Source organism: Podarcis muralis, chromosome 9, assembly GCF_964188315.1.
Source record: "Podarcis muralis chromosome 9, rPodMur119.hap1.1, whole genome shotgun sequence".
Taxonomy (NCBI): domain Eukaryota; kingdom Metazoa; phylum Chordata; class Lepidosauria; order Squamata; family Lacertidae; genus Podarcis; species Podarcis muralis.
In genome coordinates this window covers 45,153,237-45,178,573 of record NC_135663.1, presented here as the reverse complement: position 1 = coordinate 45,178,573, position 25,337 = coordinate 45,153,237, and the positions used below count along the sequence as shown (strand labels likewise).

The following is a 25,337-nucleotide window of genomic DNA, read 5'->3' as shown; positions in this document are numbered from 1 at the left end:
ACAGATGGGTGAAGATCTAATTTCAGCCAATTGAGTCTTGGGGCCAATTTTTATGTTAGGGTCTTCTGATTAGGGAAGATGTCTGAAAATGCTTCTGCACGATAACTGCTCCATGCCGACATTCCAAAGCCACCCTGACTATTCTTATATCACCATTATTTATTCCTGGCATCTGCAGTCATGGCAATTCTATTTAATCTGGGAGTGAGTGGCTAACAGACATTACAGTCTCTGTAAAAAATCACCGCCACCACTCAGCATTTCCAACAGCCTCTCACTTGGGGGCTATTATATGAGTGTCAGCCAATAATATATCAATTATGGAGCTGTTCGGAGTATTTTAGATATGAAGTCTATTTTGCAGAGGCAGGATGTGCAGCCACCCCATTCATTTCCCCCTTTGACATTGACTGGTAAGGGTGGATACGCCCCCCTCCAAAAAAAGTACACAGAGCTGAAGGAGGAGTTTGAATGAGTGACATGCTTTCTCACTTTCTCTTTCAGCTCAGTGTTGTTTTCAAGGCTCAGGTCCACAACCAAGCTACTGACAGTGGCGGAGGAAGCCTCTCAGTCACCTGGGGTGGTGCGCCAAGGGGCGGGGCGAACTGTCCAAGTAGGGACATGGCACACGCAGTTTCCCCATTGGCTGCTGATCTGAGCCTTGAAAAATACAGAGCTGAAGGAAGTGGCAGAGAAGCAACCAGAAGAGGTGCAGCCTAGAGCAAAAATTCAAAGGTGTCCATGGACCCAAAAAAGGTTAGCAACTAATGGCCTGATCATACAATTGTCAGCACAGCATAGGAGCCAACTTCTAGGGGCTGAGTTTCCTTCAGCCCCCCGCCCAATAAAACATTTGAGGATGCTGAACTCCCCAAAACTGATGGGCATTGCCATTCAGATGGGATGTGTGATCAGTTATGCGGGGCGGTGCTTACCTGTCCCAAAATACTTTATTCAAGCCCCCCCCCCCCCCGCAGCACAGTTACTTGGAAACAAATCCACCAATGTCACTACAGCTCTCGGTAAGCATTTATAGGGCTGGACTGTAACTATTCTTTATGATTCAAGCAGAGAATTTCTGTGGTACATTTTGACACCTAAATTGCTGGAAGCAGAGAGCTTCCACTGTAAAGTCATGTTGAGTGTCACCTCGGTAGGGACAAACCGCCTAAACTCTATCAATGTATGCTGAAACTTGATTTTGGAACCACCAACAGGGCCTCACTAGAACTTAATGATTGAATTAGCTAAAACTGGGATGAAGTTGGTCCGGTAAGTAACCTGGTCCTAAGTTGTTTAAGGCTGTGTACATCAAAACCAAAACCTGACTCAGTAGCTCATTTGCAGTGAGTGCAGTTCTTTTAAGACTGGCGCCATATGCATGCAGCAAGGTATGTGACTAGCCTAGCTACCAGTTAAACCAGTTGCAGCTTCTGACCCAGCCTCAACGGCAGCACATGGCAACAGCACATCCTTATAGCTACCATTGCATTAGTCAGTCATTACCCTATCCCTCTCCAAGAATGACCGTATCTGGCAGACAATTCCAAGCTGGTAAAAGGCACCTCAGCCACTGTCGTCACCTGGGCATCTAATGACAAAGATGGATCCAATAGTACCTTGAGATGGCATACCCGTTCCTTTAGAAGGGCTGCAACCCCATCCAATACTACCCAATTCCCTGACCTGGGAACTACCCAGCCATAGGATTTCCAACATATCAGGATTGAGTTTCAGTTTCTTGGCCCTTTCCCAGCTGATCAACACATCCAGGCACTGGATCAGGACATGCACAGCCACATCTGATCCAGATCTTACAGAAACAAAGGGTTGGGTGTCAACATTCTTTTGAGGTTAAGACTTTTTTTTGTTCTCTTGGGAATTTTAATGGTTTGCATTTTCAGTCTTGGAAGGATGGTTAGTTTAAACACTGGGTGTAAAGTTTTTACTCTGGTGTTTTAATAGATATTGAATTGTTCTATTTCTTCATTGGTTTAGTTGAGCCAGTGCCTATTTTATTGCTTATTGTTTTGTTTTAACAGCACTGAAAACTGTCCTGGAATAGTTACAGATAGGTAGCCGTGTTGGTCTGCCATAGTCAAAACAAAACAAAAAATTCCTTCCAGTAGCACCTTACTTAGTTGGTCTTTAAGGTGCTACTGGACCTTACTTAGCTGGTCTTAGCTGGTCTAAGCCTTACTTAGTTGGTCTTTAAGGTGCTACTGGAAGGAATTTTTTTTTTTGTCCTGGAATAGATAACAAGGGCAGATTTTTTTATTTTTATTTTTAAAAAACACCACCACCAGAACAGTACCTGATGTTGCAATGGTCTAGAGACTCCATTCCCATAATAAATAAATAAAGTGTCCATTTAAAGTTGTATTATCTCTAGTTAATTTGCCAAGCTAAGTTGCCAGTGGCACTGTGTGTAACACACAAAACTTCACTAAAGTCCCTGGGGCTTGCTGCCCCAGACATAGTGACCTGGCTTGCACATTATATTAACATTGCTAAAATAGATTTGCTCCTCCCTTGTTGCAAGGAAAAAAGCAACGGGTGGTCACCCTGTCACACGGATTCGAACTGCTGTCCTTATGATTGGCCAGCCCAAGAGGCTCGGTAGTTTAGACCACAGCGCCACCCGGGTCCCACAAGACAACAGGTACTGCATGTGAAAGGAAAACTAGAAAATGGGACAGCATTATAGCATTATAATACGGAAAACTAATGCAATATTCCCCATGTCTGAATACACCCCAGGTCTTCCCCCCACAATCCAGCACCTTTCTTCTGCTGTGGGTGCAGGCAGAAGGGGGAGTGGCCATTCTGCCGGTGCCCCAGTAGGATGGGCCTTTTCCTTCTCCAACTCCTACATCCCCTCGCACCACAAGGAAAAAACTATAGATCTGCACCACTTCTTTCCAGATGGGTGGGAGTGAACAACTGGAAATTTAGAAGTGTTAAGCAATATTGTCTGTGGAGGAATCATTGTGAAGCCTTCTATTACAAATGAAAATAATGAATACCGCAATCTCTTTCTGCTCCTGCTTGCATAGTACTCTGTCTGCCAATTGCAGACAATGAAATCATTCTTATCTGTCCACCTGTGAAAACATCAGACTTAGCAACACGCGACTATAACTTTATAACCAAGATCAGTAGCTATATTTTATAGACATGGCCACTGTGCACTAAAGTAGTCTAGGAGCACTAAATAAATGTTTTTTGTAGTTCTAATATGCCCCATTTCCTTATTATTGGGCATGCTTGGGCAAAGGGAACTTACATGAACTTTAGACTAATTATTTTAGCAGGTATTTGTTGAAGCGAATTCTTCTTTAGTACACTTCCTTCCTTAGGGATCTGTTTCGAAGAATGCTCGGTAGTGCACTGTTTTCTGTGGAAAGCTGGTTAGACTCTAGGTTATTATTCCGAAGGGAGAAGTATGCTTTGACTCTTACTGTATTTCCCACAATGGATCGTAGCCTATAATAAAACTCATAGTCACTTTATAGTGAAGTGATCTGGCCTGTGCATTGGCTTTCGCCATTTGTGACCCATCACCCCAAATGAAGTTTATCAGCTACCAAATGGTTGTGGACTACCAAATGGTTGATTGCCTCCTCCCGCCATTTTGAAATCCAGGTGGGCAGGTGGGGGAGGTTTAGTGAGCCCCCAGTGAGCTGCCATACATGACTGGTGGGCTCCTTTTGCCATTCAGGCCTGTTTTGTGTGTTTAACAATTCCACACAGCACCTTATAATATCCCCTTTCTTCTCCATTCCGCATGGTCAAGGATTCCCATTTCAGATGTCTGAACATGAGGAAAGGCTTCCAGCATATGACAGAGATACGTAAGCATGCAGATCCTTTGATATGAAGGCAGTGCAATGGCAAAGTAATAATCATTTTTATTACATGCATGCTAAACATGAAGGAACATCAGCTGACGTTTGCTTTGAAGCTGACAAAATAGGAGCTGAGGGGCAAATACCTCTACAGCACAAGTGGCCTGTGCTAGATTTTGAAAGCTTGCTTTTACTTGTAGTTTGCTTAAGAAAAACTTTTATGGAGAATCCTATTTGCTACTTTGTTGAGAAAGCTCATTGCTCTTAAGATGACATAGGTCCCATCCCCTTTTGGACCTTTTCCTAAGATAAACTGTAACATCCAGTAAACTTGTAATGCCAAAGTCAGTTATATAAAACTGAACCAGAATGTTGCATCTATAAAGGCTGTATCCATAGTATGAGGCTTCTTGGACTTTTTTTTAAGGTGGCTCTCATGCACGTGAAAGCATGAAATTCAGTCAATGAGGATGAAAATCAATTTTGGACATTGCATTTTTAGTTATAAATTACAGACCCCTTTTGTGGATCGGTATCTGCTATGATGATATCACAGGATTATAGCCAACTCAGACTGGACCCACTGAAATCAAAGGCAGTCATGTCCATTTATTCCAATGGGTATACTCTCAAGTTTGATTAATGTTACATACAACCCCATGCCTTTTTTGTTTCTTCCATCCTAATGGTTGTGGAAATGTGCTGGGTTGGGAGAAAAGAGTGTGAAGTGATGGGGTGTCAGTAGGTCATGAGGGAGGGGTAAGTGTTCAGCCTTCCCGATCCACGTGCCTTTTTAAATGTCAAAATAATACAGCTCATCCTGCTTTATATGTGAACAGAGCAAGACACATGAATAAACAAATGCAGCTTCCAACATCACATATATTTTGGTCCAGACCATACATCAGTTCTTGGGTGCAACATTGCTGCCAGTTTAAAATTGCCCTAAAAATGAGTTCCAAAAAATCCCAATCTAATATATTCACTCAGTGCCTGCTATTTCATTTTGTTAACCCTTTCAAACACACACACACACACACACACTTACACTTTAGACACTGCACAGTTCAGATATTTTGAAACATTCTTTGCTTACCATGTAATGGTTTAAAGTGATAATTGTATTTGCCGCATAAATATTTATGAAGCAGTGGACTGCATCCCACAAAAATGTGTCAACTAAATTTGGTTATTCAATTGTCATATTTGCCTCCAAGAATTTTAAACCGTCCAAGATGCTATCTTGCCAGAAAGCAAACACGGATAGATGTCAAAAACCCACTAAGCACAACAATTTAGGTTGGTTTGTAAGCACTACATTGTAGATGTATGAGCACCGATAAACAATGACTGTGGTTCCAGTACTACAATTTATTCCAACTGTAATTCTTTGCTGAGAGGTTTTTTCCTCCCATATTCCCAAGGCTGGCTGAATCCTACAATTTCGAGAGGAGCTCTTCTACATGCAGGCTATTCCACTTAGCATACTATCAAAAATGAAAAACAAGGGTTTGTGAAGGTTGCTAAATAAGCATATAATCATCAGATTAGAATATAAGCCATCTATTTCCTTTTTATCAAATCAACAAGATAGTGGTGAACTTGTGAAACTTCAAGGAAACTGAGGGTGTGTGTGTGTGTGTGTGTGTGAGAGAGAGAGAGAGAGAGAGAGAGAGAGAGAGAAATCCAGGCAATGTGTTGAGTTAACAGAAGTGCTGATAATTGCTAAGTGTTGCCTAGAGAATCTGGCCTCTTTTGTAATATATGCTTCTAACAATCAAAAAGTTTTAAGCAATTGCTATTAACATGCAATTTTTAAGAATGTGTATTGTGAAAGAAATGTAATGTGAGCAAAATGCATTAAAAGTTTAAAAGTATGGCTGCATTTTTTATTTGAAAGGTTGTATGTACATATACGGGACGCGGGTGGCGCTGTGGGTTAAAGCCTCAGCACCTAGGACTTGCCGATCGAAAGGTCGGCGGTTCGAATCCCCGTGGCGGGGTGCGCTCCCGTTGCTCGGTCCCAGTGCCTGCCAACCTAGCAGTTCGAAAGCACCCCCGGGTGCAAGTAGATAAATAGGGACCGCTTACTAGCGGGAAGGTAAACGGTGTTCCGTGTGCTGTGCTGGCTCGCCAGATGCAGCTTGTCACGCTGGCCACGTGACCTGGAAGTGTCTGCGGACTAGCGCTGGCCCCCGGCCTATAGAGTGAGATGGGCGCACAACCCTAGAGTCTGGCAAGACTGGCCCATACGGGCAGGGGTACCTTTACCTTTACCTTTATGTACATATACAGCCAATAGTGGGTTTTTTTATCGTGCAAAGTTTGCGAAGTATATTAGTCCTCAAGTCTCACCCAAGAAATTTATGCATGGAGTAATTCCATGCATTAATTTGTATACACAAATTGGGAGACAGGCTCTCTAATGTCTGAAATTTCCAGCTATAGCCAAGGAATCAAACAATGACCCTTATTTCCCAAACAAATGACTACGAGTCAGTGCTTAAATGCCATGGAGTGGGGAAATTGTGGACCACCAGGTTTTGCAGGACTGCTTCTATCATTGGCCATGCTGTCTTGGGACTACAGGTTTATTTCCTCTGTCGTAATGTAATCTGAGACAATATGATTACAAAAATTGACCAAATGGTAACTAGCCAGTATGCAAAGTACAGCTTCACTCATGCTATCACCAGCAGCTCCTTATCTCGAGTTGTTTGTGAAGCTGCTATAAATTTTAGTGGCTGCATGCTAGTTGCCATGAGATGCACAGGTATTAGGAAGATTTTTGAGCTCTACTATACACACAAATGGCTGGAGAGTTGAGAATCACTGCAGCTGGGGAGAGAGGCCTGCCATTCTTCCAAGAGAGCTGAGCAAAGTGCTAGAAGAGGCATGGGAGGTTGCTATCAGAGCAACATGCCAGCCTGCAGCTACTGAATAGGCAGCACCACCCAGTATGGGCAATGACATTGCCAGGCATCGCTGGACACTGATACCCAGATAGCAATTGCACACCTGTACAGTAGCAACCTCCCTGCCTCTGTCATTGTCTCCTGGTGTGGGTGTTGGGTCTCCTTCCCCATGCTGATAGGCTGATAGGCTGTCAATAAACTCCTAGATGAGTTGCTGCATTCAGCTGTGAGTCACTGAATGACTAGATATATCAAGAAATGTACATGCATGTCTGAATTATTCCCAATGTTTTCCAAGTTCTGTTGACAAGAGCAACTGGGATATTATAGCCAATTAAGTCTCTGGAAGAAGACATTGCCAATCTCATGACACCACCTTTCTCCCCAAACACTCCCTCTTAACAACAGGTCTTGATTTATAGAGAACTTGCTGCAAAGCTTGTTTTTACCAAATTTATAGCAGCCCCAGGGCTCCAAATCTATGCATAAGGGGGGGGGGGAGGGGAGAGAGAGATCAAGGAGTGATTATTTTCCCTCCCACACATAAGACTGTGGGGCACATCAGCACATGTTACAGAATGTAGTTTTTGCAAAAAAGAAGAGCTGAGTTCCCAAAACGATTACAAATGTATTGGCAATAAAACTGCTTCCTCACTTGAGTTTACAAAAGGGCAGATTTGACTATCACTCTTAAAGGATTAGGCGCCTCAGCATTTCAGCATATTAGTATGAAAGTGGCCTTTCTCTCTCTCAAGCACAGGTAGACCTGTAGGTAATGCATTATGGAGGCCGTGCTGTTTATCAGTAGGGTGAGTAGGAGGAGCAAGGCAGTGAGGTGGTTGACACTGTCCAAATGCCACTTTGGCCCCCATCTTGGTCAAGGGCCTCACACCACCTATTTTCATGAGGTGGAAAGTTCCCTTTGGCCCCAATGGTATCTTTCCTCCAATGCAAATGTCAATCAGAGGCCCCAGTCTGGATTGGGACTGCAGCAAAGGATGGGAAGCATCCTGCCCGGTTTCAGTCCCAGTCAGAATTGGGTCCCTCTGTGCCTGCTGTTTACTCTGAAGAAATATCCATGCAATTGCTAACTGCATGAACAGTGTCACATCTAGTTTGGTTCTGACAATATCAAAATCAAAATATTAAAATCAAATTCAGCTAATTTTTTTAAAAATAGAAATCTATCATTTATTTTATTTCATGTATATCCTGCTTTTCTTTCATGGAACTCAAAATGATGTATTAGGACTCCCAGATAATATTCCATCTGGTCAGTGACTAGTCCCTGACCAGATGGTTACAAAAAGTAGAATTATAGAATATTTCATCTTTCAGAATGAATGTGGAATCTGCAAGCATAACTGACCAAAGTTATTGTGTGCAAGAGCATGCAGAAGAGTTTTTAAGGAGCTGCATAGGATTTTTAATAAACATTTTGAAACATGGCTTTGATATGGGTCAATTGGTGTGGACATTTAGGCTATGACTTATGAGTGTGGCAGTAGATTGCAATCACTGTACATTCTCCATCCTCAAATTCAATTCTAAAATCTGAAGAAACAGTAGGCTGGATCCAAACTATTTCGGTTGCACTCCATTTAAATCAATGAGGCCTAAGTTAAGTTAGGGCTAACTTTTTTAATGGCTGTCAGTGGGACATAAGTACATCTAACTTAGTCTGGATACAACCCAATTAGTTCCTGTCTTACAGCACCACCATCTGTTGCTATTGAATAAATTATAACAACTATAGCTGTTCTTTCTTCAGTCTGGTGGGTGGAGAAAGGAATTTTTTTAAACTTAACAATGCAGAATTTACTGGAAGTTGTGGGGGGAGGGGGTTAAAAAAACCCCTCCACTACATTTCTGTACAATATCACTTGAACAAGTGAATATTTAAAACTTTCAAAACTGCCAAGCTGTATAAAATGCATTAAAATAATATTATTAAAAAATATAAATGAAAACTGAATTAGGCAAAATATATATCTATATCCACAGTCCGCTAAGTCTTTAAATCAATAATCTAAGGTGGTCTCTAACATGGATTTCCTAAAATGTGATCTGAATAACAGCACAAAGTTTGCTGTTCAACATGAACTCTGTGAGTAGCTGATTGTACATGTAAAAATGCAATGTTCTGCCCCCTGGTGTTAGTCACTAAAAAAGGAACTGTTAAAGTACTCCCCTTCCTTTGCCTCAATTGAGATAGAGTGACATCTTCAGTTGAAGAAATGTAACAACAGTGCAAAACACAGACAATTGCACAGCTGTCAAAATCTGTCTAGTAGCCTTCCAGGTTTTCCCACTTCCCATCACTTTGTATAGTTAAAATAAACAGTCCTTGTTATGGACAGGGGAAGAATATGTACCTTAACATAATGCAGCAGGATAAAATTAATGTGCAGCAATTTAACAACTATCCAACATCCATAGAGCTTTATTCTCATTCTGGATAGTGCTGTGCCTTAAAATGTTACACGAAAAGCTGAAGCAATTACACTTACAGCACAATCCTATGCTGGTCTACTAATTAGTAAACCCCTCTGTGTTTAGTAGGGATAATTCTCAGGGATATACGTGTACAACTGCAACCTTAAACTGACAGTGTAAACTGTTTTTAGTGAAACAAAGAGATAAGAATTGTGCTGATTTGATTTGAAAAAAGATAAAATGAGGCTTCTTGGGATAAAACAAGAGGCAGTGGCTGTGTATGAATACTTTACAAATCAAAGAATTCAGTGTCCCTAGGTTCAGTGACAGATACCTCACCAACAAAAAATAGCAATTAACCATATTCACTGTAAGCAGCCCCTCTGAAAGAAGCACAGCCTGCACACATACAACAGCTTTCTTGATGCTTGGGCTGCATACACACTATACCTTTAAAGCACATTCATATCAAATTCTGGGCACTGCAGTTTGTTATAAGGGTTGCTCGGAATTGTAACTCTGAGGAGTAAGCTACATTGCCCAGAATTCTTTGAAGGGAGAAAATGTGTTTCGAATGTGCATTAAAAGTGCAGTCATGTGGGCAAGTCTTGGAAGAAATAGAATACAGTGGTACCTCGGGTTACATATGCTTCAGGTTACATACACTTCAGGTTACAGATTCCGCTAACCCAGAAATATTGCCTCAGGTTAAGAACTTTGCTTCAGGATAAGAACAGAAATCGTGCTCCGGTGGCACAGCAGCAGTAGGAGGCCCCATTAGCTAAAGTGATGCTTCAGGTTAAGAATAGTTTCAGGTTAAGAACGGACCTCCGGAACGAATTAAGTACCGTATTTTTCGCTCTATAACACGCACCAGACCATAACACGCACGTAGTTTTTAGAGGAGGAAAACAAGAAAAAAAATATTCTAAACGAAATAGTGGATATATGATTTTTGTGGTTCATGCTGTGGCCACAGACATGTGATCTGACAGTGAGTTTGGAGTAGCCCAATGCAAAAATCCTGAGGATCCATCTGGATCCATGCTTTGTAACCATGGAGGAGGGAAGGAAGGGGAACCATGGATCCTCTGCTCACGACTGCAGCAGATCCCCCCCGCCACCCGCAGGCATTCGCTCCATAACACGCATAGACATTTCCCCTTACTTTCTAGGAGGAAAAAAGTGAGTGTTATGGTGCAAAAAATACGGTACTTAACCTGAGGTACCACTGTAGAGTATCAATGTGCAGAAGTATGCGCTTTCACTTTTTGTATGTTCTGCCTTAGGGTGAGTTCACGTTTGATAGTTGTCTCACAAATGCACCTTGAATACTGTTGCACACCACCCCAATCTCTGAGAGGTGCAACTTTTCCACAGAGTTCAGGCACTTACCCAGGGTTGGGTTTCCTTTAGAATGAGGAGCAGTAGAGACTGTGGTGTCTTTATGATATATGGTTTATTTGCACATATATACAACCTGAGCCTATGATGGAAGGGTTCACCCATAGCCGCAGCCTTGGATTCAAGCAGAAATCGGGCATGGCTCTGACTCTCTGGCTTCCCAGCTTGATGCTTTGCTTCCAGCTTCTAGCTCACATAACAAAACTCTGGCCTTTCTGTGTGGATGGTGCCATTTGGCTGCATAGGGATCCACACTACGAAAAGGAGCTCACTATTTGTATATACGATCTTTTTCAAAAATAAAAACATTTTCCCCTTTGGCAATATGTGCTCCTTCCTTAGCCCTAAACATATACCTGGGTATTTGAAGGATCGGAGGTGATTTTCCTCTTTCTAGCAAAGCTGGAAGCACAACTTCCTCTCTCCTTCATTCCTGCTGCCCAGTTCTCAGGTTACTGAAGCAGAATCGGAGCTAGTGTTGCTTAGCGCTGAGGGAGAACATGCTCCCACTGTTCCACAGAAATAATTGTGCGCAACATGAGAGGACTATTTGCTGACCTGCTCTGGCATCCAAGGGGTTCTGATGTTTGCCTGGTGCCCACCTGGAAAAGTTGCACAGGCTCATTAAGCTTATTCATCATGGGCACCACCAACTGGGCACTTCAGAGCAAGGCCAGAAGATACGGGGACGCAGATGGTTTCCCCATCTATCTGCCCAGTGAAAGGAAAAAATCTGCCCAGATATATTCCAGAAGGATGGTTAGGATGGAAGTATAAATAGATTTTGGCTTTCTGAAGCACATGATGGGGTTCTGAGAGGACAGACCACAGGGGAAAGACACCAGGCTAAAACTGGGAAAACTATATATTTAGAAATTGGCTTGATAAGCTGAGGATGTAACAGCATTTGGGGCTACAGTGGACATTAACGTAAGAACATAGGAAGCTGCCCTGTACTGAGTCACACCATTGGTCTTTCTGGGTTAATATTGTCTACACTGACTGGCAGCATCTCTCCAAGATTTCAGCCATCATTCTCTACCAGCTCCACCTGAGCTAAAGTCTCGCAAGCAAGCAAGCAAGCAAACAAACAAACAAAATAAATGGACATCTAAATGAGATTTTATATGTTTGCTTATGAAGATGGAGAGAATAATAGCGTTTCTCAAACTGGACAAAGTGTGCTCCAATACGCTTTTATACTCCTACAATCTTTAGTCCAGCAACAGCAGCGTATTATTCTGTCTCCGAATAACAGGATAGGGTGCCCTTATCCATTCACCATACAAAAGCTCGTGCTAGTCCAATAAATGTGTGAATCTGAGGAGCGCATGAAATAGTCGTTAATCATAGGAACGGGGTTGCTAGATTTTAATATTGGAATGTTTGGTGGTGGTGGGGTGTTTGGCGTAAAGTTGAGAACTGAAATTTGCACCTACAGATTGGCTACAGTCAGACAATATCATGAGAGGAACAAGCCAATGAGATGAGGAAGGGCCATAGCTCAGTGGTCAGAGCATCTGCTTTCCCAGGTGTGATCCCCAGGTATCTCCAGGTAGGGCTGGGAGAGACGCCTGCCTGAAACCCTGGAGAGCTGCTGCCAGTCAGTGTAGACAGTACTGAGCCTTGTGGATCCAGTGGTCTGACTCAGTCTAAGGCAGCTTACTTTGTTCCTAACCAAGCCTCTGTCCAGGCTTATGCTCCCTTTCCCATCTCTTTCTCCAGCGCAGCTGTAAGTCTGGAATGGAAGCTTTCACTTCCAATTTCAATTAACCACAGTTTAGCATTGCACCTTAACTCTAAACTAAGGTTGATCTTAATCATGGCTTGTTGAGAAAAAACTAGCTTGAGACAAGCTTGGCCTAAAATTGGTTTTGGACTGCAAGAAGATCAAACCTCTCCATTCTGAAGTAAATCAGCCCTTTGTGCTCAGTGGAAGGACAGATCCTGAAGCTGAGACTCCAGTACTTTGGCCACTTCATGAGAAGAGAAGACACCCTGGAAAAGACCCTGATGTTGGGAAAGATGGAAGGCACAAGGAGAAGGGGACGACAGAGGACGAGATGGTTGGATAGTGTTCTTGAAGCTAAGAGCATGAGTTTGACCAAACTGCGGGAGGCAGTGGAAGACAGGAGTGCCAGGCGTGCTCTGGTCCATGGGGTCACGAAGAGTCGGACACGACTAAACGACTAAACAACAACAAGAACAAAATTGGTCCCCCCCTTTCTTTTTTAATCACTTTAGTTAAGAGTAATCAGTTTTGGAGAAGAGGGATGAGGAGCAGTGGATAAGCCATAAGGGAAGCTGGATTCAACCCTGTCATGATAAACAACAGTTTATTGTCATATTTGGAAGCAGCCAAGGGAAGAAAGGAGCTCACGAGGACCTCTTTCTTTGAAGGTGGCCTGTCCCCTTCCATTTGACATGGATACCTAGTGCGGCATGTGCCACACATAGGAGCCCTCCATTCCCATCACTACATACCACAGTTTATCTGAGCACAACCACTGTAAGGTTCACATGGAATTAAGGGGCATGGAGGAGAGGGAGAATGGAAAAGCACTGGCTGCATGTGAAAGTAATTACCATAACTGTAAGAACATAAGCTTGCCAAAATGTGAATGAATGACAACTCTATTGACCTCACACTCTTTTAAGGAACACATTTGATATGCAAAGGAAACTGATATGTTAAGGTTAAGAAGGCATTCCCTACATAGCTGTTAGGTCACACATTTTACTTGTGTTTATGCACTGGAAATCAGCAAATCAAATTCATTTTGCTGAGTTTAGGAGGCACTTTTACAATACACTTAAATCCTTAAAAAAACAACCCCAAAACTACTTCCTGCATGGCAGTGTTGCACTGACTTCAGGTTATACGAGTTCAAATGCTAATGCATGATTAGGTACCCCATTCCTATTGTTTTTAATTTCAGATGTCATGCACCTTGGAGGAGAGCCCGGGTTCTTTGCATCTCTATGGAAAAGTTGGAAATCTGTGCCTGACAGCATGCACCCTTAAGTCTTTGGCTGTTTGCAGGAAGGGGATGAGATGCAACTACCAGATGTTGTGTAATTAATATATTGTATGGATGATAATCTTAATTACTGCTTCCTGTAATCCATGCTGCATTTAAAAAAAGGAGGATATGGAGGATCCAGGAAACGACAAACCTTTGATGTCTGTATCAGCTAAATTGGTGGAAAGCACTACTAAAGACAGAATTATTAAGCACAGAAATATAGAATAACAAGCCTTGCTCAGGATGAATTATTTTCCGAGGCCATTCCAATCACAGTGATTTGTTAGGAGGGGTATTGAAATAAACAAACAGAGATGTTATTCACGTGGGTCATCATTTTCCTCTGAGTTTCCTCTGTGGAAGCAGGGTGTAAGTGCTTCCAAACACTATTGAGACAGATAGAATGCAGATCTTGTGGTTGCTAAACACTCCTAGTATATATGTGATTCAAATATATAGGAACAGATAATGAGATTATTTTGCTGGTCCATAGCAATACATTCCCATTAAGATCAAAATCTGAAGATTATCATGTGGAGATACAGCAGTTGTTAGTCATATATGAGAAACAGAATGGCAATCCCAGGAGATGTTGGGATTGAAATACCAGTCTTACCTGACATGAGGTGTTGGGTTTCCAGTGACTCTGCACTCAAGCAGGACCTTCCTTCCTTCCGCAACTTCTTGACTCCTGAGTTTCTGGGTAAATCGAGGGGGTGAAGGTTGACTGTGTATCTCTTTTGTGACCTGGTACAGGGAAGCATTCTCACTGGCCTTGCAGTCTTCTTTCCTTTGGAGCACAGACTCTCCAGTATGAGTGTCTTCAGGCACCTCATTCGCAGGTGTGATCTCTGGGCATGTTTTGTCAGGGGTTGGATTGCTTATGGAATTAGGCATGGTTGGTTGCTTGTTTTTAGGAGAAAGATACCCACTATCTGGAGAAGAGGAGTTTCCGTCAGGGCTCCTGACTCTTGTCTTGGCCGCTTCACGAAAGATGGAAGAGAGTTCTTCAATTAAAGTAGCCGCTTTGTCACACATCTTATTCTTGAAGGGAACATCACCTGCAGAAGTTGGTTTGGATTTGGGGCTCAGCTTTTGCATGCTTGGACCACACCTTTCAGCATTTTTTAGGCTCCGAATGAAGCTGGGTCTTGCAGGCAGCAGGGAAGATATGCTGGATGGTTTCCCAGTAACATTGTGAATGTTGTTTGCTTCCTGAGAATAAATGTTCTGGTCTGGGAGAGTTTGAGCTGAAATCAGTAGTGAGTTTGGGCTGGTCACCTGAGTCCTATTGGAAGTGTTTTGACTATCCCCATTGGTCTCAATGGAAGATACATTATCTAGTGAGTTTGGAGAAGTGTTGAAGTAATATGTGAACTCCTGGTTTGCGTTCCCATCCTCCTTTACAGAATTCACAATAGATGTGTGAGCAAGTTCCAGGCTTTTGCTTATTTCTTCGTCACTAAGAAAGGCAGATAGCTCATTTGAAAGTTCCCCATCTGGTATGTCTGATAGGGAATCATAGAAGAGTTCATAAGATGAGGAATCCTCAGATGTGTTTTCATGGTTTCCCACATGTGTGCTCTTCTCTGCAGAATATGCCTCCATCATTAAAGGCATTGGAACAGCTTGCTCACAGCTTCTGTCCTGCATGCTGAAAGAGAATAAATTCTGTTTTGGTAAGGACCACACACTTTTTGTCACCTAACTACTCTTTTTCATTCACATATTATTAGCTCCAAAACCAGAGAGAAAACTGAAAAGTCGCTGAAACCATTATGGACCCAGGTGAAATTATAATTTAAAGGTACAATGTATTTGACTACTACAATACCAGGGTCCCTGTAGTTGTTCTGTGCCAGGCATAAGCAAACTTGGCCCTCCAGATGTTTTGGGACTACAACTCCCATAATACCTAGCTAACAGGACCAGTGGTCAGGGATGATGGGAATTGTAGTCCCAAAACATCTGGAGGGCTGAGTTTGCCTATGCCTGTTCTATGCAATTGTAACTATGGGTCCTGAATGTTTTGCCCAAAGCTTGGAAATTCCAATGCAGCAAAAATATATAAATAAATAAATCCAAGAAATCAAATATTTTGTGAGTAATGTTCAAAATCTTCTCTAGAAGGAGGCTATTGTGACTCATAACAGCAACTGCACAAAGCCTCCAGAAGGCTGTCCACCAATTTCTCTTTTAGAACGTTAAATCCTTTAAAGTAGGGAAAGGGAACTTGGGGCTCTCCATACACTGTTCAACAACAACTCCCATAATTCATGATCCTTGGCTATGTTGGCTGGGACTGATGGGAGTTGGAGTCCAACAACAGCTGGAGAGCCATAGGTTGCCCATTCCTGAGTTAAGCAAATTTAAATAAATTTACATGTCACAAAAACCTCAATAAAAGTATCTTTTCAGGTACTGAGGAAAGTATGAGATAATTTACAATTAAACAAAAATCTACCAGTAACAAATATGGGCCATCTTTAATCTTTTCTTTTAAATTCCCTATCACATTACATCACAACAACTTAAATGTATTTGTTCTTGACTGGTATAGCCATTCATTTAAAATCTTCCTCACTGATTAAAATTGGCCCTATTGATATTCATACCCAAAGGCTGCAATCCTAAAGACACATACAAGACATTATTCCCTGTAGTGGGTCTTAGAGTAAACATTCATAGAAGAAGAAGAGTTTGGATTTGATATCCCGCTTTATCACTACCCAAAGGAGTCTCAAAGCGGCTAACATTCTCCTTTCCCTTCCTCCCCCACAACAAACACTCTGTGAGGTGAGTGGGGCTGAGAGACTTCAGAGAAGTGTGACTAGCCCAAGGTCACCCAGCAGCTGCATTTGGAGGAGTGGAGATGCGAACCTGGTTCCCCAGATTACGAATCTACCACTCTTAACCACTACACCACACTGGCTCCCGGGATAGAAGGGCAATCCCGGGGCATTTTGCTGCCTGAGGTGAACATGCAGAAGTTGAATGGGCTAGAAGTTGATTCCTAGTTTAGCTTTGGTTACAGAACAACATCTTTACACTAGGAGCAGCAGGTTAATTTAGGCAGCTCAGAGCAGCCTGCATGGTACACAAATCTCTGTCATCAAACAGAAGGGAATGGCTAAGGAGGAGGAGTTTGGATTTGATATCCCGCTTTATCACTACCCTAAGAAGTCTCAAAGCGGCTATCATTCTCCTTTCCCTTCCTCCCCCACAACAAACACTCTGTGAGGTGAGTGGGGCTGAGAGACTTCAGAGAAGTGTGACTAGCCCAAGGTCACCCAGCAGCTGCATGTGGAGGAGCGGAGACACGAACCTGGTTCTCCAGATTACGAGTCTACTGCTCTTAACCACTACACCACATTGGCTCACAAGGTCTCAAGGCACTCAGGAGGAACAGTAGTGGGCCTGCTGCTGCCACACATCCTACCATTTGCCACCTGAGGCAGCTGCCTCACTATGCCTAATTGTAGAGTCGGCCCTCATGCACTATAACCTTTCAACAGATTAATCTAGTGGTTAAACCAATTAGCAGATTGCAGTTATAATTCTGGGTCATTTTAGTTTAGAAGACAACAGCTCAGTGGGGCATAATAGCAGATTGTAGAATTTTGAATGGTATGAGGAAAGATCAGAAATTAATTATTGTTGTTGTTGTTGTTATCAATTAATGTATATACTGTTTCATTACCAAAGTGGCTTCAAAGCTGTTGACAAGTATTAAATCAATTCTAACATATATTTTAATCAGAGATTGGATGACCATCTGTCATGTATGATTTACTTGAGATTTCTGTATTTGCAGGGAGTTGGATTAGATGACCCTTAGGTTCCCTTCCAACTCTACAATTCTATGTTTCTATCTATAAACACATAAAATACAACAATAATACATTTTTTCCCACTTCTCAAGGACTAGAAAAAGAGAGAAAAGCTTTGTTCGACACACATTGTTATATATTTTAGAAGTATATTAAAAGCATTCAGGGCTTTGCAAAGGAAATGGAAAAATTTCATCTGGAAATGTGGGTAGACCAAAAGCTACCGTAAATGAATGCATAACGGCATTTCTGTTTGAAGGCAGGTGTTTAGATCTAAATTAACAGCCAGCCTAGTGACAGACCAAGCTGGTTTAGCAAGACAGCACTGATTCTTCCACTTCGTTTTTCAAAGCTGCATATCACCATATGCCATACTACTTTTCTTCCGTAAGAGATGTATGACCTGGCGGACAGTCATAAGATGCAATCGGATGTATTTTACATTGACTTGTGTAAGCTCCTGTTACATTTAGCAGCTCCTCTGGGGCTTATCTTGCATGAAACTCTTAACTGATTGGCAGAGTGCTTGAATCCTTGAACTAGCCTGGGCATCTCTTAACATCTCTTTTCTTTCTCAGTGCCATATCACTGTGTAACCGAGCAGAAAAGAAAACTATTAGGAAGCTGAGCTCTTTGCCATGAGATTTTAGCACCTGAATATCTCAGGCAACGAATCTGCATTTTGTTTATTCTGGGCTCTCTGCTTCCCTTTTAATCCAATTTCTGTAACAAACTACATGCAACAATGAGTTACCCAAAAAGACGGTTACCAGATTTTTTTCAGTGAATCCGGGAACACTTTTCAACTTCAATTGATTTTGTATGGGGACTGATTTGTAAATTCGGGGACTGTCCCCGGGAAATGGGGACGTCTGGTAACCTTAAAAAGCTTTAAATCTGAACACAGTTGTCTGAATCACAGTTTAAGAACTTTAGAAAAGAACGTGAGAGATTAAACACACATTTCCAGTTTAATACAGAGCCCATGAGGGAGGTTGAATACCGACAAAGTTTCAACATATGCAAAGGCTTCCCCATTTATTTTGAATGGGTATGAGCATTATGTATCGCTTTGCGGACACTCACCTGCCCCCGATACTGAAGTGTATGCGGAAGCCTGCATAGATGGGAGCTAACTCATCAGTGTGCACACTGATGTCTGACTAAAACAGGTTTCCTCAAACTTGGCCCTCCAGATGTTTTGAGACTACAATTCCCACCATCCCTGACCACTGCTCCTGCTAGCTAGGGATCATGGGAGTTGTAGGCCAAAAAAACCTCTGGAGGGCCGAGTTTGAGGAAGCCTGGACTAGAACTTTGGGTTGAACCTATCCTAACCTCTTGCTCATGAGCTATTCGACAGTGGAATAGACTACTTTAGAAGGTGGTGGCTGCTCCTTCATTTGATGTTTTTAAGCAGAGGTTGGATGGCCATCTGTCAGGGATTCTTAAGCTGTGATTCCTGCATTGCAGAGGGTTGGACTAGACAACTCTTCCAACTCTTTAACTCTATATTTTATGACCTGCAAGTGGGTCACAAACCTTAAACAAATGGGTTGCAGGCTTTATGTGTAAACCAAAACAATATTTTTGCTTTTAATCCTTAACTGGTATGATGAATACCTCTTACAGCTTGTGGTATATTATAATGCTTGTAACTGAACGACAGAAAGGCTCAAGACTTTTAACACTTGGGAAAGGCTTTCTGACAGCTGGAAGCAAATCTGGTGATTTGCCCCACAACAGAGCCTGTACAACAGAGGTGAGCTGTAATAGCCACTCAAAACAGCTTACTAGATGAGCACCTTGTGTCATACTGTCAATGGATGTCCTGCCAGGATAAGTTAATAGTTAAGCCAGGGTGATATGCTTAGTTAAAATAAGAAATAATATATTTACCTTCTGCATCAGTAATTATTTCAGACTATATCTGACAAATATCAATCCCTGCTTTGATCTACTTGTTGACAAAATGTAAGCTGAGGTATCTACTGACACTTGACAAAATAAACTGTATTATGAATAAAACTATTTAAAATATTCATAGTTCATTAATATGGCTTGTGCAACCATGTTTTCAGAATAATTTTGTTAATTTAGGAAGCAATATCCTGCAGGCAGATGCACACCAATCTGCACACAAAACAGTAAATAACTTGGTAAATACTAAAGGCATTTCAACAAATTCCACATTAATATGCGTGTTTGTTCATTTTTTTATTGGATGCCTCAAACAATTGTTATATAATAGGCAATCTTGCAGTTAAAATGGCTGCCAAAGACCTAAGGCCCAATAAAATAATGTGTCACTGTACCAAAAAGGTTGGGAACCACTGGTCCAGGGGATCAGCTGTCAAGGCTTCTGGATAAGTGCCAGAAAATCAGGGCTAAACTTGGAAATTGTATGTTTCATATGCTTATTAAGGAAATGATCCAGCCCAAGGCAAGTACTTTGAAGTCCCATAGATTTCAGTGGAATATATTTTAGCCCTTGTCATGTGGTATATGCGTGATGAGGCCGCCATGCAATTAAAGGAAAGTTGCCCCAGACCACTGGCCCCATCCCTGATATTGTGAATAGCCCTGCCTTCCAACATCCATGTATTAAACACTCATGTCTGGACACTGGAGAGGGAAACCTGCTTACATAGATCTCTGTGCACATATCTGATAGTGAGACTTCCTCTGTTCAGATGTCCACACTCAATGTGTTGGCATTGTAGGAGTAAGTTTAACTTAACTGTATGGAGCCCAGCTCACCTGTAACTCTGTAATTAAAACCAGTGGGATACATGAGCAGTTAACGTTGGCTGGATCATGCCCAAAGTTTTTATTTTAAATGTTTTTAATACTCCTCTATTTTTTTAAAAAAGAAACACCCCCAATTTTAAATAATAGTTATACATGGTATATATTTCTTAATAAATGTGTGTTATTTTTCAAATTTTTATTAAATATGATGCTTGGCATCCTGTTGGCATTAGTTTTTCCATCATAGTGGCAAGTGAGCAAGATCTTTGCAAGGCTCCAGTGCATGCAAGCAGTGACAGCTCTCCTTCCATTCAACAGTGAATGGGCACAGAAAAGTGAATTGCAATGAGGCAAATTATTCCATGTGGGACAATGCATTCAACAATGGGGAAGTTAGGGGTGCTCCAGACCCACTGGAATTGGTTTACGTCCATTTTGCAATCCACTGAACAATAAAGCAAACCTGGCAAAAATGTGTCTTACCCATTCATTCTCAGTCCATACACAAAGAAAGGATAAAAATTCACATCCAGAACAGCCAGCTAATCTGATCGCAAGTGCCTAAAATAGATACCTAAGCAAATATGTTGGCACCTGGCAATGTAACTAGATTACTAGAAGGTGCAACATTTCTTCGTTTGTGAACAAAATGCCAAGTTCCCTACAGGGCACCGCAATTATTTGGCTCTTCTGAACTTTTGTCCATTTATTTTGATTGCCTGTAAAAAGGCTTCACATCTCTAACAGTAAGCCTTCAAGTCTGCGTGCTTTGAATTAAGGTTTGCCAACCTACCCAATTTATTTCGGTGGGATTAAGCGCTTCATTCAATGCTGCATCATGGCCAGAATGTATAGCTCTGCAATGTTATCCAGGAAATCCACTTTTCCTTTGCCAGGACTCTGCGTCTTTAAGTCATATCTATTCTAGTTAAAATAACACTTGAACCCTATCAAATAGCATACATGATCATAATTAGAACTAGGCTATGAGCTATTTCTAGACTCTTCTGATTAGACAGCAGCATATTTATAAATGCTTTCCTCATCTCTCTAATGAGCTTATTGGCGATGGTAAAACAATGTACTGTACAGTTTGGAAAAAGAGATGAAAAGTACATGAGTACATGTAGCTAGCCTGTTATTTCATGCATTTCTTGATTTTTTAAAACAATATTCTCAGGCCTAAATGTGATATTCTACAAACAGCAATAGAAAAAATCACAGAAACTTTAGACCATCAGTTATAAATATGCTTACTTAAACATTATAAGTTATTGTTTGAAAGGCACTGATAATTCATATAATGAATCTAAATCAGAATATGTTTAGCACTGTTAAAAATAATGTTCAAGATCTGATTTTCTAGTGCGATCAGGAAAAGGAAATGCACAGGACAAAAACACAAGCAATTAATTATGTCTATAATTAGTTTCTTTAAAAATTAAAATCAAATGCTTTCAAAAACATTATGCAACCAGAGAGCGTGGCAATAGTCAATGAAATCTCTTTATATGTAGCGAATGTAATATAACATTCATACATGGACAAAATTGAGCAGAATTTAATAAAGAATCCAAAAGGATCTTACCAACCTTAAGTCAGTGTGAAGAATTTCATATAGAATAAATTTCAAGCATGGAAGCTCTTCCTCCTTTTGTCTAAGAAAGCTGGAAGTTGCTTTAGCTATTCATTCAGGATTGCTTGGCCCACAGTATCGAGGTGACTGTGGCCTCTGAGTTACATCTGTCTTCTCTGACTATGTAATTCCTACCCACTCATCTATATTTGGTAACTGAACTCATGTTTCAGCAGGACTGCCACTATCTGGAATTCCAGCAGAACGAACATTGGGCCAAGATGAACGAGCAACGTCTGTGTGTGCTTCGTACTTATATATCCAAGGAGTTGTTGGAGATTACAAAAAGCAGTCTAGTATTGTTCTTTATACCAATGCTGGAAGTTTTCCCCCATACCTTTGTAACAGCTAGCCTGAAGAATTCTGTAGGGGTTGACTGATACAAAATAAATTTCCATAGAAAATTTTCTGCTTTACTTCAAAGCATGCTTTTGGTAACTAGGTGTAAATTAGTCCAATACTTTTTCGCTATCAGATTGTCCTAGAATCATAGAATCATAGAGTTGGAATAGACCACAAGGGCCATCGAGTCCAACCCCCTGCCAAGCAGGAAACACCATCAGAGCACTCCTGACATATGGTTGTCAAGCCTCTGCTTAAAGACCTCCAAAGAAGGAGACTCCACCACACTCCTTGGCAGCAAATTCCACTGTCGAACAGCTCTTACTGTCAGGAAGTTCTTCCTAATGTTTAGGTGGAATCTTCTTTCTTGTAGTTTGGATCCATTGCTCCGTGTCCACTTCTCTGGAGCAGCAGAAAACAACCTTTCACCCTCCTCTATATGACATCCTTTTATATATTTGAACATGGCTATCATATCACCCCTTGACCTCCTCTTCTCCAGGCTAAACATGCCCAGCTCCCTTAGCCGTTCCTCATAAGGCATCGTTTCCAGGCCTTTGACCATTTTGGTTGACCTCCTCTGGACACGTTCCAGTTTGTCAGTGTCCTTCTTGAACTGTGGTGCCCAGAACTGGACACAGTACTCCTGTTGCAGTGCTTACACACATAGTATTCAGATAGGTCATGGGTAGGCAAACTAAGGCCCGGGGGCCAGATCTGGCCCAATCACCTTCTAAATCCAGCCCACGGACAGTCCAGGAATCAGCGTGTTTTTACATGAGTAGAATGTGTGCTTTTATTTAAAATGCATCTCTGGGTTATTTGTGGGGCATAGGAATTCGTTCAATATTTTTCTTCAAAATATAGTCCAGCCGCCAACAAGGTCTGAGGGACAGTAGACCGGCCCCCTGCTGAAAAGCTTGCTGACCCCTGAGATAGGTGCTTAGGAATGAATGATGCTTATTTTTCTTAGTTCGTCAGCAACATAATTTTTAATCTTTTTGGGGGGGGGGGGAATGATGCAATGTGTGCTGCATATGCTACTACATTTGCATTTTACATTCTATTTTTTTATAATATATTTTTATTGGTTTTCAAATATAAAAACAAATTTATACATTTCATACATCTTAATTACATCTTACTTCTCTTTTTTTACTTCCCTCAATTTGTCTGAAATTCCTTCCCTTTATTACTTTTTACACATTTCTACCATTTTAACCATTTCCCCTCACAGAGTTTCCTTAAAACTTACAAACGTAATTTGATTATCACTCAGTTTTTGCATATATTGGATAAACTTTTCCCAATCTTCTGTAAATCTTTGATCTCGTCGATTCCAGATCCTTCCTGTCATTCTGTCCAATTCTGCATAGTCCATCATTTTAGTTCTTCATTCTTCTATCGTAGGTAATTCTTCCTGTTTCCATTTCTGGGCCATCAATATTCTTGCTGCTGTCGCTGCATATAAAAATAACTTCTTTTCTTTCTTATTTATCTCATTACCTGTAATGCCTAGTAAAAATGCTTCTGTTTTCTTAACAAATGTATATTTCAACATTGGCCAAAGTATTGGAGCCTTAGCTTCAGGATCTGTCCTTCCAGTGAGCACTGAGAGCTGATTTCCTTCAGAATGGAGAGGTCTGATCTTCTTGCAGTCCATGGGACTCTCAAGAGTCTCCCTCCAGCACCATAATTCAAAAGCAACAATTCTTTGGCGATCAGCCTTCTTTATGGTCCAGCTCTCACTTCCATACATCACTACTGGGAAAACTATAGCTTTAACTATTTGGACCTTTTTCAGTAAGGCGGTGTCTCTGCTTTTTAAGATGCTGTCAAGGTTTGTCATCACTTTTCTCCCAAGAAGCAGGCGTCTTTTAATTTTGTGACTGCTGTCACCCTCTGCAGCGTTCAAGGAGCCCAAGAAAGTAAAATCTCTCACTGCCTCCATTTCTTCCCCTTCTATTTGCGAGGAGGTGATGGGCCCAGTGGCCATGATCTTAGCTTTTTTGATGTTGAGCTTCAGACCATATTTTGCACTCTCCTCTTTCACCCTCATTAAGAGGTTCTTTAATTCCTCCTCACTTTCTGCCGTCAAAGTTGTGTCATTTGCATATCTGAGGTTGTTGATATTTCTTCTGGCAATCTTAATTCCGATTTGGGATTCATTTTCACATCATGTATTCTGCATATAAATTAAATAAGCAGAGAAACAATATACAGCCTTGTCGTACTCCTTTCCCAGTTTTAAACCAATCAGTTGTTCCATATCCAGTTCCAACTTTATAAATACAGCCCTGGTTAAAATAGCTTCAATCTGAAAAATAAATTTTAAAAATGTAACTTGTCCCTTGCCTAAGTAACAATCTAATTTACACATTAAAGCCTTTGGCGGAAACCTGAGTGGGCTTTTGAGTTCTTTGTTTGGCAATGATGGCTAGAACAGAGAGAGTAAGTCCCATTAAACTACTTGTATAGGATTGCACTGTTACTTTATTTACTAAATTATTGATGAGTTAACTTTTGGTCAAAAAAGTGCCCCAAAGTGACTTTCAACAGAAAACGCTTGAAGTTTAAAACTTTAGAGCACTATCCTAACAAAAAGAGCATCCTTGGCTCTTTTTTGTCCTTACCTCTGTCTCCCTCTAAATTTATCTTTATGTACTAGACACATAGTTGTTTAAGTATCATTCCTTCCCCCCAGGAAACCTGAGGGAATCACCATAGCTCAGTGGTAGACTACATGCTTCACATAATTAAATCCCTGACATTTTTAGCCTCCAGCCTCTAAGATCAGGTAGCAGATGATGTGAAAGACCCCTGCCCCAAACCCTGGAAAGCCAGTGCCAGTCTGAGCAGAAGACAGATGGACAAATAACTGGACCTGCTAGAAGGCAACTTCCTCCCAGTGCTGTGCCAAAAATATCATCTTTCTTTTAACTATTCTCCATCAGTTAATGAGAAAGGAAATTGCATCAGTAAATCATCAAAGGGGAGTAAAGAAAGGGGCAAACTTCTCATGGGAGGGCTGCAGGGTTTCTTTTTGGTGGTCATTCTTACTTTTGAAGTAGCCAAGTCGTGTTTGTGAATATGCCTCCTTTCATTCTACAAATCATCTCCTCAGGGTATGTATGTAGCCTTCCCAGATG

General features: G+C 41.4%; 1 protein-coding gene across 2 annotated transcripts in view; it reads right to left on the bottom strand.

Annotated features, from left to right (window-relative positions):
- PALLD (palladin, cytoskeletal associated protein) overlaps nt 1-21,958 on the bottom strand; it is a 212,872-nt gene extending 190,914 nt beyond the window's left edge. For both annotated transcript variants that reach the window (XM_028744022.2, XM_028744023.2), the window contains exons 1-2: nt 21,803-21,958; nt 14,246-15,283 (exon numbers count right to left, since the gene is read on the bottom strand). In XM_028744022.2, coding sequence (XP_028599855.2) covers nt 14,246-15,282 — 1,037 coding nt within the window. In that variant the 5' untranslated portion in view covers nt 15,283; nt 21,803-21,958. The remainder of the gene's footprint in view (nt 1-14,245; nt 15,284-21,802) is intronic.
- Nucleotides 21,959-25,337: the final 3,379 nt, after the last annotated feature.